Source organism: Bos taurus, chromosome X (assembly GCF_002263795.3).
Source record: "Bos taurus isolate L1 Dominette 01449 registration number 42190680 breed Hereford chromosome X, ARS-UCD2.0, whole genome shotgun sequence".
Classification (NCBI taxonomy): Eukaryota; Metazoa; Chordata; class Mammalia; order Artiodactyla; family Bovidae; genus Bos; species Bos taurus.
The window spans coordinates 14704039-14724274 of NC_037357.1; the positions used below are offsets into that span (position 1 = coordinate 14704039).

Here is a 20236-nt window from a genome sequence, read left to right on the forward strand (position 1 = left end):
AGGAGGCAAATATATTCAGAAGGTTAAGTGCTAGTGGTTGTCAAATGGTCTTCAAAATGTCTCACCCAAGTCTGTAGATCATGTCCTGCTATGCTGGTTCTCTTGTTCTGCTTGTGTGGCAACTCCTCAGGACATCACAAGTTGTAGAGTGGCTATAAATGTGTGTCCTAGGTAAGCTGATTGAAGATTAGCACTTTGGAACAAGAGTTCATTAGCACCAAAAAAATTTAAAAGACTGGGAAGTGAACACCTACTCTAAGCTGGTATCACCACATAACTATCAAATCACTACTGCCATCTGTTTATTTTTGCATTGTTTATGCTTCACTGATTAAGTACTCAGGTACTGTCAAAGTTATTTGATCTTGAAGACAATGCACACACACACACATTCTGTGATAACCTCATCCTTTAGTAGAGTTATTTCCAATATTTCCTTTGAAACAAGTTCAGTATATTGTTGCCATTTTGCCAAATATATTTTATTAAGACATAAGCTCTTTTCTGATGATTTACTCTCCTACAGTTTTCTTTCTTTTGTTCAGGTTTACATCCATTGTTTTTTATGCTTGCTATAACTTGATTACACGGAGAAGGCAATGACACCCCACTCCAGTACTCTTGCCTGGAAAACCCCATGGACGGAGAAGCCTGGTGGGCTGCAGTCCATGAGGTCGCTAAGAGTCGGACATGACTGAGCGACTTTACTTTCCCTTTTCACTTTCATGCATTGGAGAAGGAAATGGCAACCCACTCCAGTGTTCTTGCCTGGAGAATCCCAGGGACGGGGGAGCCTGGTGGGCTGCCGTCTATGGGGTCGCACAGAGTCAGATACGACTGAAGTGACTTAGCAGCAGCAGCAGCAGTACAAAGTTGAGAAAAGAACTTTGTCAACAAACATCTATTGAAAGTCTCTCAAGAGTAGGAAGTAATCTTGCCTAGGGATCAAGAGCACGGATATGGGAGTCAGATGGGTCTGGACCAGTTAGCTCTGCTACTTAGTAACTGTAATGTGATCATTAATTCTCTTTTCTTTTCTTCTCTTTTTGCCAGCCTGCCTTCCAATCTTCCTTTCATATTTAGCGTATGTTCACTGAATATCTTCTATGTGTTGGCATTATTCTAGATATTGAGGATATTATGGTGAGCCAAGCAGGCCTCATCCTTGGTTTTATGAAGCTAACACTACAGTGAAGGAGGGGGATATAAAAATATGAATGAATATAAAATAATTACACATTATGATAAATGCTCTGAATAAAGAACTGCGTCTGATGAGAAAAATGTCAAGCGACAAAATTAGGAAAATGATAGTATCTACCTTAAAAGTGTATTGAAGATTAAATTAGATAATGTGGGTGAAGAATTTAGCATGGCTTCTGGGTCATATTGAGCACTTGCTAAGTGGTAATCATAACATGGTAATAAATAAGATGATGATGTAGAAGTAGTCCTAGCCTTCAAGGGTTCAAAGTCTACTGAGAGACAGCATATATATGAGTTATTGCACTACACTATACAGATAACAAAACTGAGGCGTGGAGAGTTTAGGTCATCAGCTCAATATCACACAGCTAATAAGTGGTAGAACAGGAATACAAGCCCAGACAGCTCTATTGCCAATGACCACAGTCTTATCCATCATACTAAACTCCCCCCCAAAAGAGCCCCTTTATTGACTGTGTTCCCCTAGATCATTAAAAACATTACTATCACAGCTCTTACTACATTATATTTTCATCACCTTTTTCTGTGGTTGTCTCTCCTGCTAGGCTCTGGAATCCCTTATTCCTCCTTGTTATTCCTAATGCCTAGATACTGTATCTGACATAGAGAACATGTTCAGTAAACAATTTTAAACAAATTAATAAGGAAATCTATGAGTATATATAAGGGAGGCCTGCACAGACATTGTTCTTTCCAGAAGCAGATGCCAAACTATTTAAAACGGGATACTATTTTGTTGTTGTATTAAGATGAAGTCTATTTTAGTGGGTTTCTTATGAATATTTTAAATGGAGAGAGAGGAGATAAAACGGTATTATAGTCCAAACATGCTGATAATGTAAGAGAATCACAATTACAGAAATACTAACTTTAACAATGATAGTTCTGGAGATAGGGAGATAATTTTCATCACAGAGAAATTCTTTATGGGTAAGAAAGAACTGACTGGAATTTCTTGAGAATTTAAAGTTATTAAACTTACTAAAATAAATGTGTGTGTAGCAGCCATATTTGTTAATACCTTGAGGGTAGGGAATATAAACCTCATTTACTTTTGTATAGTCTACAGTGACTAGCTCAAAGTAGGTGCCAATAAATAGGCTTTTAAATAAATTAACTCTGCAAGGACTCAGTAATTGTCCAAGTGGGACTTACCTGCAATGCCTATTTCATAGAGCCATAGCCATATAAGATGGCACTGTGTGATCCAGAACAGAACTTAGCTGCTAGTCATTTTTGCAGAAGGAAAATGGTGGTTCAAAGCTGGGTAAGACATCAAACCTCTGGAACATATCAGGATTTAGATAAATGGTGAATGATAGTAATTATAAGACCAATAATAGTTAATACTTTTTAAATTCTTATGTGCCAAGCATTATTCTAGGCACTTTATATACATTAATTTGAAACTCAAAGCCCTATAAAGTAGGACCTCTCATCATCCCCATTTTACTAATGAGGGTAATGGAAACAGAAAAGTTAAGTGACCTGTACAAGCTAACCTCATACATTAGCTTGCAGTGGAGCTGGGATTCAAACCCAGGCAGTCTGGCTCCACTGATCCACAGTTCATGCTCTTAACTGCTGTTCCATATATAAACGCAGTGGTTCAGTGGTAAAGAATCCACCTGCCAATGCAGGAGATGTAAGAGTCATGGGTTTGGTCCCTGGGTCGGGAAGATCCCCTGAGTAGGAAATGGCAACCTGCTCCAACATTTTTGCCTGGAGAAATCCAGGGACAGAGGAGCCTGGCGGGCTACCATCCAGCAGGTCAAACAGTTGGACATGACTGAGTTAGCATGCATGCACCTGGAAATAACACTAGGAATACCAAGACAAAGGAAAAGAGAGGAAGTTAAGAAAATGCTTGCATGGAACATGGCAGAAAACCCCATCTCTAGCATATTATACAGGACCTTGCATGCAGCAGGTATACAAGGTCTATGTTGTGGAAGATTATGGCACAAGGGCAGGGTGGGGTGTCTTAGAACTCAATAATATTGTATTTTCTGTTCTGCAGCTAAGGGAAAGGAAGCAGCAGGATAAATCATGTTTGGGGTCTACATTAAGCCTAGGGCTCAAGAGTTTATCTTCTGTTTGGTATTTGTTGCTCAGGAAGCAATATTGTGCATTGTACATGTTATTTTAAATCCTTCTTCATTTTCTTTGAAAATTAACAATCCATCATTGTGAACAATGCACTGACACCCCAGGCACACCCCCATTCTCTGTCTGATCACAGATGTCACCAGTGACGCCACATCTTGCATCGTGGCTATGCAGGGTCAGAGAATTGATGGGGGCTTTAAGACAAGGCTCCCCAGAGGCTTGAGAGAGATGATGCTACTAGGCAATACTCTTTATGAGTATTACCAAGGATGGATCAAGGAACCACTCAAAGGGATCAGGATATCACAACATACTCTTTCTTGGGGAAGGGAGAGAGAAGGAAGGGGAGGGAAAAGAAAAAAATAAAGGGAAAGGTTTTTATGCTGGCTTATATAGTAAGTAATTATTCTCACATGAGCTGTGAGTGTGGTGGGGCAGAGCTAGATCCTCAGGGTCTGCGGATGAGAACCTCAGGATAGAGGGTGTTTCACAAAGTAACCTTCATGCTATAAGCCTCATTGTTCTAGTCTATAAGCTGAAGAGTCCTGGAGAGAGCCACCTCCATACTGGAGCAGTAATAGGAATGTTCAAGGTTTTAAACTAGATATATAAGAAGCTAGGGTGCCAAGCCAGCCCTCCAGATGGCAGTTGCAGTGGGGTTGGGGTGTAATGAGGAAGAAGGTCAAACATTTTGGCATATGCCTCTCCAAGGAACTCACAGCATTTACCCTACATTTATGAAGGGATCAGGGTACAGTGGGAGGAGTACAGACCTGGGGCCCAGATCTCAGATCAAGTCTTGGCTCTGTTATTTACCAGCTGTGTGACTTTAGGCAAGTTTCGAAAACTCTTTAGCCTGTTTATTCACATGCAGTTAGAGATAATGGTATCTATCTTTCACGTACTAAGCTAATGATAATAATGTTGATTCCTAATATTGATTAAATGCTTGCTTGTGTGAATGCATGCTTAGTCGCTTCAGTCGTGTCTGACTGTTTGCGACCCCATGGACTGCAGCCCGCTAGGCTCCTCTGTCCACAGGATTCTCTAGGCAAGAATATTACAGTGGGGTGCCATGCTCTCCTCCAGAGGATCTTCCCAACCCAGGGATGGAATCCGAGTCTCCTGTGTCTCCTACATTGCAGGCAGATTCTTTGCTGCTGAGCCACCAGAGAAGCTGATTAAATGCTTATTATATGCCAAACACTATTTTAAGACTTTATATGAGTTATTTCATCTAATCTGCATAACAATCCTATGAGATAGGTAAGATTTATCATTAGATCCATTTTACAGATAAGCAAAATGGAACACAAAGAAGTTAGGAAGTTACCGAGGGTCCCAGATGGAGTTAATGCTGGAGGTGAAATTCAGATTCAGGCAGTGTGGCTCCAGATCCCACACTTTTGGCCGCTGAGCTATATCCTATCACCACACTATAAAGAACGCAGAACCTGAGATCTGACACAGACCAAGTACTCAGTCGTGATTTAACCCCACTTCCCTTATCATTACCTTTCTTTTTTTCTGTATAAGAAAGAAACTATTTGGCTGCTGTGTGGGGGTCCCTTCTCCCACTTCCCTAAGTTGGAGCAGGGGCCTCCTTAGTTACTTCAGGGTGATTTGGCATGAGTGAGTTGAAGAATCTCAGAGATAGTCCTTGTCAATTCAATGTGATGAGCTGAATGTGAGCCAGGAAAACAGGTTGAAGTCGGAGGCAAGGGTGGTGGAGTCCCAGCAGGCTCTACGATGGGAACCTTGGAGGGCTTCCTCTGTCAGTAAAAGCAGAGGCGAGCTGTCCTAGAGAGGCTGTCTTGGGCTTTGCTGAGGTCCGTAATTCCCCACTCTTGGCTTCTTGGGCTTCTGAGATACCAGTGAACTCATATTACACTGGTCAAGGGTGAATGGTTGACCGTGGTTCTCTAGTCCCTAGGATTGCATCATCACATTCCACGTATTCCCTCACCTAACATTTACATAAAGAACACCAGAAGCATAACTGGGCCACAAAAAATGCTACTAGACACCAGCTCCTTTAACATCTCTACTAATTGCCTGATAAGCCACACGTTTCTTTTCCTGGTTTTGAGACAGACACATGACTATTACTGTCTGATCCCAGATAGTGTAGTTACCGGCTTTCAACTGGAAATCTTACTATTTAATTAACTAATTGCATTTCAGATACTGAGCCTGCTCTTTAGGTTAATGGCATGGTTGGTGGTGGAGGTGGGTGTGTAGAGAAAGAACAAAATAGAAGCATAAAACTGAAAGTTCCCAAAGCTCTGTGGTCAATGCTTTTCTGAGGTAAGTTGCGTAAGAGATGACTTGGCAACCCCGCAGCTAGGCTGTTGGAAGTCTGGCAAGATCTCTTGGAGGAAAAACAAATAAACAGCCCAGAGGTTAATCCACAAGCCGTTTTGCTTTAGCCCTTGTTGCTGAAAATCTTTCCAACATGTTTCAGTCCACTTCCTTGCCATAGGAGATAGAGTAAAACAAAGATAAATATAGCCTGGGCTAGATCTGGAATTAGGAGGGCTGAGTTTGAGCTCCGGCTCCACTATTTACTTGTGCTGCCGTAATCGCTTACACCCGTGTTTGTCCAAGTGCGTTCCAATCATGTGCATCAGAATCACCTGGAGTGCTGGCTAAACAGCCAAGTTCCAGGGTCCATGGCTGAGGCTTTCATCTGAGTGGTGCCAAGAATCTGCCTGTTGAACAAGCAGCCTAGATAACTCTTATGCCCACTACACGTTTGCAAAACACAGAGTTTCAGTTTTCTCATCTGTAAATAAGAATGGTGAAAACAACACATGTGGTCAACCCGAATCTTTGAGTGAGGTTATGGCAGAGCTTCAGGATACATTCTGAATATTAATTTAACAAACATGTTAAATCCATGTAGCATTTGATGGTACCAAGGTGAAAAATCCATGTTTCTCTGCTCTTTGAGGGGCTCATAGAGTAATGGGAGAGACAAACGTGAAAACAAAATTATTGTTTGATAATGGCTAAATGGGTGTGAAGAAAGGGGAGGCAGTTACTCTGCTAGTATGAGAGGTGGTGGTGGAGGTGGGAGGGGAGCATAGAGGAAGTGATGCTAAGCTGGAGAAGATTATTTTAAAGTGGGTTTTGAGAGAGAAGTCAATTATGGTACTGTGGGTATCTTAAAAGTGTAGCAGATAAGGCTGTATTTGTGCTAAGTCTAAAACCTATAATAGAAAGAGTTCTTGTTTGGGGGGATGGGTATGAGTGGAGAGTATTTTCTGTATCTGTTTACTTATTACTCCTGGCTCCTAGAAGTAGAGTGTTAAACTGGAGTCATTTTGTGTTCTCCAGTGTGTGGGACTCTGAGAGGATGGGTATTCAAGTATGTTGTTGACTTGCACTGCAAGTCACTAACTGCAAGGCCATGGTCTAAGTTAGGGGGTGGGACACTGGCTATGAGCACTATAAACAAGTCAAGTGTTAAATCCTACTGATAATGGGAACTCTGGCTTGAGAACTAGCTGCCTCAGCAGAGAGATCCTCGAATATTAAGGGCAATGCTATATATACACATACAGCCACAGCAGGCAGTGACTAATGGCTCTGCTTTGGGCCAGCAACTCTGGCCCCGTTCTGGCTTCTTTACCTCTACAGGCCAGCCCAACTTGAGTTTTCAAACTCCACCTCAATTTGAAAATAATCAGGAAACAAAAGCCTTTACTATACAGAACGTCACACTGTCCCCACTTCCCTTCATGTTTCAAAATGACTGAGGTTTTCTGGAAACCTGTAACACACTTTCAACAACTCCTTTCATGCCTTTGCCCAGACCAAGGATAACAAACTCTCAACCCTTAATGCTGTATGACCTCAAGCAAAGAAAAAATGGAGTTGTAACAATGATTAAGATCGTGGTTTTGGATTACATCTGAGTTCTAATCTTGGCCTGCAGCTTATTAGCTGCATGATTCTAATGAAGTGACTCTCTTCATTTTCCACATTTGAAAAATGAGGAGAACAACAAGTACCTATCTCATAGGGTTGTGGTAAGGATTAAAAGAGAAGATATGTTGGAAAAAAAGCCCCACTGCAATGCCTAGCTTAATAAGTAGTAGCAGAATACTAGTAATCATTATTAATACATTAACCATACTGGGCATTACCTCTGATACCTTTTGGAAAACAGGGGCTATTATGGGTGAGGAGAGAGGGGAGTGTTATGATTACTTCAGGGGAAAAGAACAGGAAAGTACCAGTATAGGAACCAGCCATTAATAATAGTGGGGAATGTATTTAAACGAAGAAGAAGAAGATGGCTTCTCTTTAACCAATTCTTTACCAACAGCACTGCCAGAAAGAACAGCAGGACTAACGTATATGCCTCTTATTTGATTGATGCATTTTCTAAAAGCGGTACTGCTAATAAAATCCTCAAAAGATTTTCCAGTGTTACCTTCCTCCAAACCCATCAGACCTGCTGCCAAAACCCACTTGCTTTTTTTTCTCCAAAAGCATGAATGGCATTTGTATCCAGGCTCTTCTCTCATGATCACCTCACCTACGGTGGAGGAAAAGCACAATAAGTTAGTGTCACGTCTCAATTATCCGTGACCAGGATTGGGGGCAGTGGGGTAGGCAGGAGAAGAGGTTACTCTTCATGGCCAGCTTTCCAGGAAGACAAAGGAAGGTTAGAAAGGGAGGTCACAGCATGGACCTGTGTGACAGCTGGGCAGAGGACACCCACTCTATGTATCAGCCTATTCTAGGAATAATTCGTATGCAAGTGATTTGGTCAGCAGTTTGTGATTCTGGAACACTATTCATAAAAGTGCCTTTCCTGGAATCTATCTTATATATGACGTATTTTTCCCCATTTAATTCAATAGTTCTCCTGAATATTTTAATACAGCAATAGTAGTCCAAATAGCAAACACATGTGAGTTATTGACTTTCTTTCCTTTTATCCATTTCTGCTGTAACTGAAATTTTCTTCCTGAGTGAATCTCCAGGCCACTAGTGACATTACCTTTAATCCATTCGTGTTTCTTTTTCTTTCTTTCTTTCTTTTTTAAGTTGGTATTAACATGGAAGAGACATAAGCAGTTAAAAAATAAAAGATGTCTAGGTTGGTGACAATCTCCAGAGCAAAGCTTACAGGGACTGGTAGAGCAAATTTGATTTGAAAATGATTACACAAGGTGAATTCTGTGTAAATAATGAATTGGAAAGAAAATCAGGCTGGAGTATTTGCTTATCCACTTATTTCCACATGGAAGAAAAGCCATAATTCCTGTCAGCCTGTGCTTACAGCATGCCTAGATTGGCCAGAGAGAAACCAACCAGTGACGAAAATAAATACACAAGCCCACTTGTTCACTGCATTCTCTGTCAGGTGCAACACCAAGGAAAGCCATAAAGATATGTCTTTGGGTAACAACCCATAAATCCATGGTTACAGTTCAAGCACTTAGCTTCAAATTCCCAAATGACCATGCCACTATTCTTTCCTCTTCCAGAAGCTAGAAGTTCATTGTCAAAAAGGAGGGGAGGGGAGGCGAGGGGCAAGGCAGCTGAAACGCTCAGCGACCCTAGCAAAATTCTGGGAAGGCTTGCCCTCCTCACAAATCACATCTTGAGAAACTAACTGGTATGTCGTTGGAAGACACTGTCATAGCTAGCTAAAGATTTTATCAAAGTGCACCTAAAACAAAACAAAACAAAAAATGAAGTGTGCCTAGCTTTCAAGAGCAGTGTTCCTTATAATGTACAGCTGATTTCTGTATATCAAGTCTTATTTTTCCACTGACTCACACTTTTTTCTATTTTTTAAAATTATATATTGAGTAGTTATAAAGAGGAATTTATAAGAGACAAATGTCAAGTATAAAAAACAATGATTCATGGCTCAAGAGGGAGGGGATATTATATACTTAGGGCTGGTTCGTGTTTTTGTATGGCAGAAACCACCACAACATTGGAAAGCAAATATCCTCCAATTTAAAAAAAGAGAACAAAAAGCCAAAAAAAATGGTGCACTTAAAATTGTATATACAACAGGCAGTTGAAGAAAAAGAATATAACTATTACTTTTAAGGGTTTCCCAGGTGGCGCAGTGGTAAAGAATCTGCCTGCCAATGAAGGAGATGCAAGAAACGTGGGTTCCATCCTGGGCTCAGGAAGATCCCCTGGAGAAGGAAATGGCAACCCACTCCAGTATTCTTGCCTGGAGAATCCCATGGACAGAGGAGTCTGGTGGTCCACCGTCCAGAGGGTCATAAAGAGTCAGACATGACTGAGTGAGCACGCATGCATTCATTAACTTTAAAGGCCACCATGTGCCCCTCCCCTAATTCTTTCCATCTCCCCTCAGAGATAACCACTATTCTGAATTTTGTCTTAATTATTCCTTGCTTATCTTTATAGTACTACTATGCATAATGACTGTCTCTTCAGAATGCTTTATCTGATTTTCAGAAGGATTCTTCAGTCTCCAGGAGCTTTAACTTGTGCTGTTCTTCACATTCCAATGAGCTCCCTGGCTTGCCCCCATCCACCTCCAGGTTGCCCAGTAACTGGTAATCTATGAACAAAGGTAACATTTAGTAGTGAATTCACATAGAAAGTCAGGCTTCCCAGGTGGTGCTAGTGGTAAAAACCTGCCTGCCCGTGCAGGAGACGGAAGAGACCTGGGTGCGATCCCTGGGTCAGGAAGATCCTCTGGAGGAGGGCATGGCAACCCACTCCAGTATTCTTGCCTGGAAAATTCCATGGACAGAAGAGCCAGGCGGGCTATAGTCCAAGGGGAAGAACCGGACACAACTGAAGCGACTTAGCATGCACACATATGGAAAGTCATTAATTCTTTTGTAAGAAGGCTACTTTTGTTTTTCAAGTGAATTTCTGCATGGGTCTTAATTTGTTTACCCAGAGTTTTGGGGACATGGTGGTGGCAGTGGGCTAGCAAGCAGGGTGATAGGGCTGTGTGTATTGCCTGTACATCAGGGTTTGGAGTTAGAAGACTTTTATTAATTTGCTGGCTATGTGACTTTGGGCCAGTCATTTAATATGACTTGGTTCCCTCATCTCAAAAACACAGACAACAATAATATTGATTTTACAGGGTTGGTGGGATGGTTAAACAAGAGATATTAATTGTACGAATATTTTGAAAGGTAGAGGATACTCTATCAAGGTTACTCGTTAATGTTGCTGTGGCTCTGCTGCTGTTGTTGATGCTATAACATCAGTCCTGTTAAAATCAAGGTAAAAGACTAGATGGTTATGAATTTTTGAGAGTCTTGAGCTAATCCACAGATTTATCCTTGCCACCTGTCTGGCAAATCTGGCACAGCACAGACAAAATTAAAATTTCCTTTCCAACTCCATACTACTGGTCTATGTGGAATCTTTCCACCTTTGAACATTTCCCTCAAATCCCACTGAACCAGCCCAAGCTGCATGTGTGGGAGTCATGTTTGCTCTGGCCTAGTGCAGAAGCCTAGGGCAGAAAGTAGTCACACATTAGAGGTATCCAACATTTTCTCTTTCGAACTATTTCTTATAGGATGGTGCCGGCTGGTGACTCAAACAACAATCTGTACACGATGTGTTCATCACCTGGTCAATTTGTGCCTGAGGAACCTCCTGAAGGTCTTGACTTTTGCCTGTGTGATATTAACATAACCATGTGCATGTCCTTACCATTTTGTTTTTAAAAGGGTCTTCTCTTCTTGAAGATCTATGAGAATGAGAATAAGCAGTGGAAAGCCACGTTTCCATTCTGCAAATGATATAATCAAATCTGTAAATGGGCAAAAATACACACAAGAGACGCTCCATAAAACTGTTGGCAATTATTTCAGTGAACAGACACAAGTTGTGTATAGTCCCCACAGCTGCCGCAGGTGTGGAAAGAAGAGATTCACACAACAAAGGGGAAATATCGATCATCTTCTGAATATGGTGCTGGGCTACCTGCTTGGGCGCCCAGGAGGGGATGAGGGGGGGAAAGCGCTGTAATATTCCCACGCGTTTCCCAGCCTTGAAGCTGTTTGACCTCTGAGGTCATGAAGCTCTTGCCCTTCGCCTAACAGCTGACGCCTGGAATAAGCAGGCCAGCCCAGCATGGCCTCTGCAGGGGCTAGCAAGAGGGCTCCAGCTGAGGGGTGGCTGCAGCTATGGCAACAGATGCCCAGGAATGAGTTAACACCAGCCAAAGGGGTAAATGGGAGAGGCAAGGGCTTTTATATCAATGCACTAGGGAAAGAAACGCAATACAGCGGGAAGGAGGTCCATTAATAAAGCTGAGTGATAAAATCCACCACCATTCTTAAATTGGACTTGGCTACTTAAACTGCTTTTCCAAATCTGTTCCTGGTATTCTAGCTGTTCATCGAGGCACTAGCTTATTTAAAGAATAAAAACAATATTATATTATAAAGTGTAAAAGGAGAAAATAGGATAGGCAGAAGGGTATAAAATTAGACTTGCAAACAGAGGAAGAAAGGAAAACAAGAGATGTCTACACCTATGTTATGTTCTGAATATGTCCAAACAGCTTGTAATTACCAACAATCACCACCTGACAATAAATTACCCCCCTATATGTGGATTACAAGCTGCATTATCATGATGCATTAGAATCAATCTGAGTACTAATGATAATGGGTGGTTGGGTGGCTAAACATGGCCCCCAAGTACTGCTGACTGCCCTCTCTTTCTGTGGCCACAAAACAACTGTCATCAATAATCTCTCATACAGAATGTTTTCTTATCAGCAGTATGTCCTCAAAATATCCCTGGAAGGCAGGTCGATATGGATGGGCTTTTTTGAAGAAAACAGGGAGGCATGGAGAGGTTAAGTGAAAATTAGCGGAGGCAGCATGACCATTTCATGACAGAATTTGGTTTAGAAAGAGAGGCGAGGAACAGAGGCAAAGTGCCTTGGGCAGCTCCTTCGAAGCTGGCAGGACCTATTGAATGTAGTGGGTCAGAGTTTTCAGCTACTCTCTCAGCTACTGTGAGGAGTGTAGATGCCTCAAGCCACTATGAATGGGATATATGGTTGTAGCTCAAAGCACAGAACCACAGAGTACATTTTTACTTCTGGCAGAGTACAATACAACATCAGAGTAAAATTTCACTTCTGAGAAGAAAAAAAAAAAACAAAGTACCCTGGAATCCAGAAACCAGCAGAGTTCATCTGAATAGTTTCATGAATGAACGAGTGGTACTTAGTGTTTTTCTTAGTCTGAGAGGGTCACAAGAGAAACAAAAGACAGTTACTTCCCTCAGAGAGTTTATAATCTACTTGGGGGTAGGGGTGGGCAAATTCACGCATGAAATGAAGACCAACAAGACTCTTCTATAAAAGCCCTAAGAATAAAGTGACGCTCTTCTTTGTCCTACTGGCTAGAGAAAAAGAATGAGAAAATCTGAACGGTGAGATGTTGGTAAGTTCCTCCATAAATGTCACCAGGAGAACTTATGCTGACAAGTGTATTAGCTATTTCCAACAGAAATAAATATACTCACAAAGGGTTCACAAAGGAGGTGAACAGGAGAGAGCATGGGGTACACAAGAAAGACAGATGAGGTTCCAGGGAACCAGGACAGATGTGTCTGCCATTATTTGAATATGATCATCTCATTTCTGAACCAAACTGCATTGATGATAGGGTCTGCTTCCCTGGAGACAGCACTTCTTGGGCCAGCACATCTGCTTGGTCTGTCCCAATATACAGCTACAGTGCAGATAATTCAAGATGGAGTGCTCTGGTGAGCACATGGAAGGCAGATCGTCTGTTGTGGGCTGAAGAGAGATCCACATGTTTTAGTTATTAGACATAAAAACGGGCCAAGCTGTCATTCTGTTTCAGAAATTAAGGTGTTTGACTTGTGCGCCTGTCCAGATGGAATGTGAGGCCCCTCATAGGCTATCTGCAAAGAGGGACTGAATTTTCCTGAGGGGGGAAAAAAAAGCATTATGGATCTGTTTTAGTGACTTAGTTGGTCTTCATTATTATTCCAGATGATGCCTTCCTGAGCCACTTCAATTCCCGCTTTCTCTGCTCCACAGCCTCAGGCTATACATCTCACCTTTCTTACAAACAACACTGGCTCTAGGAGACATGTGCAGGGGATGAGGATTACTAAAAAAAAAAAAAAACAATAAAAACCCAACCACTGAACACACATGTCCTGCACACAGTGGGTCAGCAGTATGACTGTCACAGGTGAAACTTGAACATTGTAAAGAACAGGCTATAGAGCTTCCCTAGGTCTACTTGCAAATTTCTCATTGAGAAGAATTAAATTCAGAATTGCAATCTGACTATAACCCCCTCTGCGGCTCCCCAGGTAGCTCAGTAATAAAGAATCCACCTGCCAATGTAGGAGAAGCAGGTTTGATCCCTGGGTCGGGAAGATCCCTTGGAGTAGGAGATGGCAACCTGCTCCAATATTTTTGCCTGGGAAATCCCATGGACAGAGGAACCAGGAGGGTTACAGTCCATGGGGTTGCAAAGAGTCAGACATGACTAAATGATGGAGCATTCACGCACATAACTCTCTCTATTGGACCTATTTTCTGGAATAGAAAATTGACAGTTGCTGTCTCTTTTAAGGAAATTTGAAAGAGACCACAATTATGCCCAAAGGAATTGTCATACTCTAAGAAGTTGGTGACCCCATTCCCTATAGCCTCAAGGTATTGTAGCTTTGACAATAGCCTGGATGTGACCTGATAGCCTCAGAGACCATCTTTGGATTTTTCCAGGAATATAAATGGCAAGTTATTATTACATGAATGTTACTTGTAGAACTTGAACTGATGAGTATATTAGACACATGCATCAGGAGTGCATGAACTCACAACAGGGTTGGCCAAGAGAGGTGAGCTGGAAAGAGAGAGCCATCAGGTACTAACTGAGCTATAAGGGAAGCCCCTGGAAAGAGAGAACAATTAGGAAATTACAACGAGAGATGAAGGTTAAATGGAACCAAGATGGAGGTATCTGCCATTATCTGAATACGATTATGTGGTTTTTTGTTTGTTTGTTTTTTTTTTTTTTTTTTGAGCCAAACTCCACTGATAAGCCTGGCTTCCTTAGGGGCAGCATTTCTCAGGCAAACAAGTTTAGAAGTCATTTGGGAAGAAATATTTCTTTCCTCTGACATGAGCGGCTAGGTGGAAAAGATGAGTAGACATTTGCTTTGGGAGCAAGAAGTGCTGAGCTTAATGCCTATCATCTCTTAGAGATGATGATGTATTATATATATCCATAAAATCACTGTAGCTGCTTGCTTTTTCCAGGGGGTCAGAGTACACACTCTTTATCTTCAAATGTCTGTTTTTCAGTCTGGCTATATCTTGAAATCTGTTTTGAATACAGCTCAGATAGGAAGGCTTTTGTTAAGCACGTAGTGACTCACCTTCAAGCACAACAGAACACCAGGACAGCAGCCTGACCTTTGTAGTAAAATTAATTTGATGCTTATAATCTAACCTAGAGTCCATAGCTTTTATTTATATGACAGAGTCACAAGACAAATTAGCAGGGATTATTAAATTCCACTTAAGCTCATTAGAGGGGAGAATTGAGGTTGATGAATTTCAGGATACTGGTGAGTTGGCCAAAAACATGTGGGAAAGGAATATAGACTTCTAGGAATAAAGTGAAAGAGGCTACCCTTAGTGCACAGTGGGCACTCAGTGAGAAGTGATACAGTGAATGAGGCAAGGGTAAGACAAATGTGATGTCTGACACCCAGGAAGCCCCTTTCCTACCTCCCACTGATGCATCTTCAATCCCTATGAGCTTCTCACACAGGGAAGCCATTTGGCAAGTGCCAGAGACCCCAGCATGAAGCTGGAAGGTGAGTGGGTTAATGATGGTATCAGGCATGTCAGCCTGTATTCCCCTTCCCATTTGAGCTGGTGGTAGGATGTCTGGAGCAGAAGACTGCTAATGAGAAATGAAGAGAGTCAAATGGATACCAACAAACTAAGAAGATGGCTAAGAGATGGCTGAGAACTTCAAAGAGGAGAATTTCTATTGGGTTTCCAGAAAGTTTCTCCAACAGCAGTCCCAACTCCAGCAGGACCCAGGAGGAGTAAGTGTTTCTGTCAACTGCACTTTAAACAAGTGTGTTATACACAAACCTTTGACTGTTTGCTGTGGGAAATTCTAGTTGGTTTTATTTAGGCAATATAATAATGTAACTTTCTGAACAGATGCTCTTTATCTGAACATTCATGATAATGATTCATCTCTGTTCTTCTTTCTTTACCAATGATACTTGTATTCTATTAGCAAATATAATTTTGTAGAGGATGATAAGGGAATCAAAATTATCCAATTTGTTTCCATCATAGGAGCAGAAGGAATCCTTCAATGGTCTGTTTTGCATCATCGGACTGATTTCAATAAGTTTTTCTTTAGTAGTCAGAATTTGTAGCATTAAATATTACTCATCATTGTAGAGTCAGTACTAATTTAATACTACAGAGATAGCCTGGCTTTATCTAAGTGAACCCCCTTTTATTTTTTCTCACAGGAACTGAACATTTTCCAGTCTGGAGGTTCTCTGGAGGTTCTCCTGTACAACAGGAAGTATGATGACATTGTACCTTTCCAAGACATACTTAACGCTAGTATGATTCTCTAAATGGTTATCAGTACTTATATGAATAATTAACTGGGTACCTGCGATATATCCTCTGCTGGGTTGTAAGAACTTTGAGGGCAGGGTGGTACCTTATATACTGTTAACTATGCTCTGGAATATGGCCTAGTGAATGGACAAGCAGTGGAGTTTTATTTCCTTCAATTTGCTGACAGCACTGTAATGCCTGACAATAATTGTGGCGCACACTATTTACTGGTTATTTTTTTAAAGTAAAAATGCTTTCCCCAACTTTTATACAGATTTTCAAGTTCATCTTGCTAATATTTTCTAAATTAATTTCTTCTTTCACTAACTGATCTTAGCCTACATAAGAGCATTAAACTCTAATCGGGGTTCTCTGGTTAGCCGGTTGGTTCTGTCTATAAAAACGATCTCAAGTCACAGGAATAAGATCATGGGAATTAGGGATGATACGCAAAGTATTCAAACACCAGTATGGCATGAGTAACCAAATAGAACCTCACCACTGGAATCAGATCAGATCAGATCAGATCAGTCGCTCAGTCGTGTCCGACTCTTTGCGTCCCCAGGGCCCAGGAAATCCCTTGTTGTGCCAGAGGTCAACTTATTATTGCTAGACTGTGGGAAGCCTGGAGGATACCAGAAGGGTCAGGCAGTCATTTAGGAGGTATCTGAACAGTGATTATCTATTAGCAGGAATGGCTGGTGATCACTTACGGGGCACCTGACAATACCTATTTACCAACTGGAACAGAAGCTTTTGAATATTTTAAAACTAGTATGCCCAGCTAGTGCACACTGGCTGAATATCAGTCAGGAGGTTGTGGACTACCTTCACTGGGGCATGCAGCATAATAAGCAGATAGTCCTACCCACAGCTGCAGTCTTCTTAAGTAATCTGTTTTAATGTTCCAGGAAACCATTGTGATAAAAGTTATTCCTTATGTTAAGCCACAATACAAAAAAAAAAAAAAAAAAAACCACACAAAAAACCCTTTCTATAGAAATATTCATTTATGTCCTCTTATTCTGTTTTATGAACTTCTAATCACTTTTTATGTGTTAAACATGCTTTTTTCTTCTAAAGAAATTATTATTTAAAAATGCCTCTCAGTGATGTGCTGAGCTTAAAAAGAGAAAAGACCCCATCGTGCATAGTTTTTCCACCCCATGCAATGGAAGGTAAGCCAGGGAGGGGTAACTGAGAAGCAGAGACATAGAGTAGGAGACTGAGTAGCTGGGCTGGCTGTCTCCTGCTTGAGTACAGAAAGCAAAAGAAAAATATTTTTAAGTGGCAGCAGCTGGACAACAGGGAGTTCTTTGTTCAAAACATTAGAAGCAATGGAAATAAAAGTGCCATGTTTTTGTGCCCTTTAAAACCCTTTGTTGTGCTAATCCAATATCCAGGTCTCTGGCTGGCAGATCTACTCCACTTCAACATGCGGTAGCTGCTTAGGCACCTCATTGTCATCTATCCCTACCTGCACATTTCCACTCACTGTGTCACAATGAATAGCAATTGCTTCTCTGTGGGGATTGGCTGGATTCCAAGGCCTCAGTTTGGATAGACTTGTCTTTGCCATTTAGCATTAATTTTACTTCGTAGGCATGCTAATGAAATTGCTCAGAAAGTTGGATAGGATGTGTGGGAAATTGGCAAGGTGACTGATTCCTATTTCTCTTGAGGTGATGGCTGCAGCTCTACTAGATATTGTGAGTAGAAGCCAGTGGCAAATTTCCTTAGGTATAGGCTGGGTAAATGGATGAGTTAGAGTCACAGTTTCTGCCTGGAAGGAACATGTTCAGCATAGCCTAATTGCAGGGGTATCAAAATTCTTGCTTAGTCATAAAATCAAATGAGTAGGAATACATAAAAAATACAAACCAACAAAGTAGGAATTCTCACAAATGTATGTTTAAAACAAAAGCCCAAAGGACTTCCCTGGAGGTCCAATGGCTAAGACTCCATGCTCCTAGTGCACAGCACCCAGGTTTGATCCCTGGTCAGGGAACTAGATCCCACATGCCACATCGAAGATTGAAGATCCTGCGTGCTACAACTAAGACCCGGCACAGCCAAATAAAAAAGCAAATAAATATTTTTTTTTTAAAAGAAAAGAAAAGCTCAGGAATATCACGTACATTTTACTTTCTGGGACACCTCTCAGATTGCAAGTTAGACATACAAAGGAACTTGGAGTGCACACTAATGAACAGTTTCAAATGGCATGTTGCATAGTAGCCTGGAGGCAGAGGACTTGCTACAAGTGTTATATCTCAGAAATAACCCTTTCACTCCTTATCAACTGTACTATAAAGAGATCTCCAACAAAACAAAGCCCTTACCCTTATGTATGGGATTTCTTTGTGAATCAGTGGCTCCTTTGGGTTGGATTGATGGCTATAGAATATACATTGAAAATAATGGCTTGAGGTCCATAGATTTGAAAAGCTCTAACAAGCATGCCCTGGAGAAGGCAATGGCACCCCACTCCAGTACTCTTGCCTGGAAAATCCCATGGAGGGAGGAGCCTGGTGGGCTACAGTCCATGTGGTCTCGAAGAGTTGGACATAACTGAGCGACTTCACTTTCACTTTTCACTTTCATGCATTGGAGAAGGAACTGGCAACCCACTCCAGTGTTCTTGCCTGGAGAATCCCAGGGACAGGGGAGCCTGGTGGGCTGGCGTCTATGGGGTCGCACAGAGTCGGACATGACTGAAGTGACTTAGCATAGCATAACAAGCATGCCCAGTGGGAGAGACTGATTAGACAGTTACAGACTTCTCCAATTTTTACATGTATCCCTGCCTGCTCTTAACTTGCATGAGCTTCCAACTTACCCAGGGATTTCACTTATGTAATAAACCAAATATTCATACATGAGTATCAATGGCTCCTTATGAAATACCTGACATTTTTTCAATAAAGAAGGAGTTTTGTATGTGTCACTTGGTCTGTGCTCTGCTGCGGGCATATTGCTCCGACAGTAGAAAAACATGCTCTTTCCAACAAGATTTAGTCTCATTTCCTTTTTCTTCCCAGTCTCTCTCTAATGACTGGAAGTAGAATGAGACTTCGATTTTAGGATGATTTAGAGGTCTGTGAGTTGGCTCTTTCTTCCCTTGGTGTGTAACCAACTTCAAAGAAGCAATTGTGTAACTACTAAGGAAATTAGTTCTTTTGCCAAGGGATGGAGACCTTTTGTCATAAGCCAGAATGAATAACTAAGCCCTTCTGTATCCATCTCAAGAGGGCCTCGGGCTGAAGAGGAGTGTCTGGCTCGTGGTCTAGGTTTGCTCACGAGAGTAGCAGGCAGTCAGCTGGTCAAGAATATTGTTTCTGTGCTTTCCGTAGGCAGAAGCACTGAAGTAGGGAAGTGAGGGTGAGTGTGGGGAAGACAAAGGGGAAATAAGACAGTAATGAAAGAATGTAAAGTAAATATATAGCACAATGCCTGATAGGTGCATCTCTATGTAGAGCTACCACTTATTGCTCAATTATCTTCCTGTGTAACTTGCTGCATTAAGCATTTTATATGTATTTTATACTTACAACTGCCTTATGAGGCAGGTATTATTATGATTCTCATTTTATGAAAATGCTGGGAAAGATTGAAGGCAGGAGGAGAAGGGGACGACAGAGGATGAGATGGTTGGATGGCATCACCGACTCAACGGACATGAGTTTGAGCAAGTTCTGGGAGATGGTGAAGAACAGGGAAACCTGGCATGCTGCAGTCCATGGGGTCACAAAGAGTCAGACATGACTGAGCGACTGAACCACAACAATAGGTGTCAGGCATTATATTTGGCATTTTGGCCCATCCAATATTTGGTACATTACTTATGCCTAATCCTCACAACACTCTTGAGTTGCAGGTATGATTATCTCCATTTACAGTTGAAGAGATGGTGGTTCAAAAAAGTTAAGCAACTTGCCCAAGATCACACAGGGAGTAAATGGCAGAGTGAGGATTCTAATCCACACTTGACTCCCAAGCCCATGCTTTTTTTTTTTTTTTTTTTTAATAAGTAAATTCCTTAGTGATGCTGAGGCTGCTGTTACATGGAACTCATTTTATTTTATTAATTTATTTTGTGGCTGTGCCGGGTCTTTGTTGTTACATGTGGGCTTTCTCTAGTTGAGGCGAGTAGGCACTACTCTTCATTGTGGTGTATGGGTTCAGCAGTTGCGGCTCCTGGGCTCTAGAGCAAGGGCTCAGTAGTTGCAGGGAATGGGCCTAATTGTTCTGCAGCAT

General features: G+C 41.5%; 1 protein-coding gene across 14 annotated transcripts in view; it reads right to left on the minus strand.

The window, feature by feature from the left end:
• Positions 1–20236, minus strand: part of ENOX2 (ecto-NOX disulfide-thiol exchanger 2) — a 288002-nt gene that overhangs the window by 91482 nt on the left and 176284 nt on the right. Inside the window, exon 1 of one of the 14 annotated variants that reach the window (XM_059883748.1) lies at positions 7778–8377. The exons of the other annotated variants lie outside the window; for them this stretch is intronic. Within the exon in view, the coding sequence (XP_059739731.1) occupies positions 7778–7871 (94 nt within the window). The 5' untranslated portion in view covers positions 7872–8377. Of the gene's footprint in view, positions 1–7777; positions 8378–20236 lie in introns of those variants that run through there. 14 annotated transcript variants of the gene reach the window in all.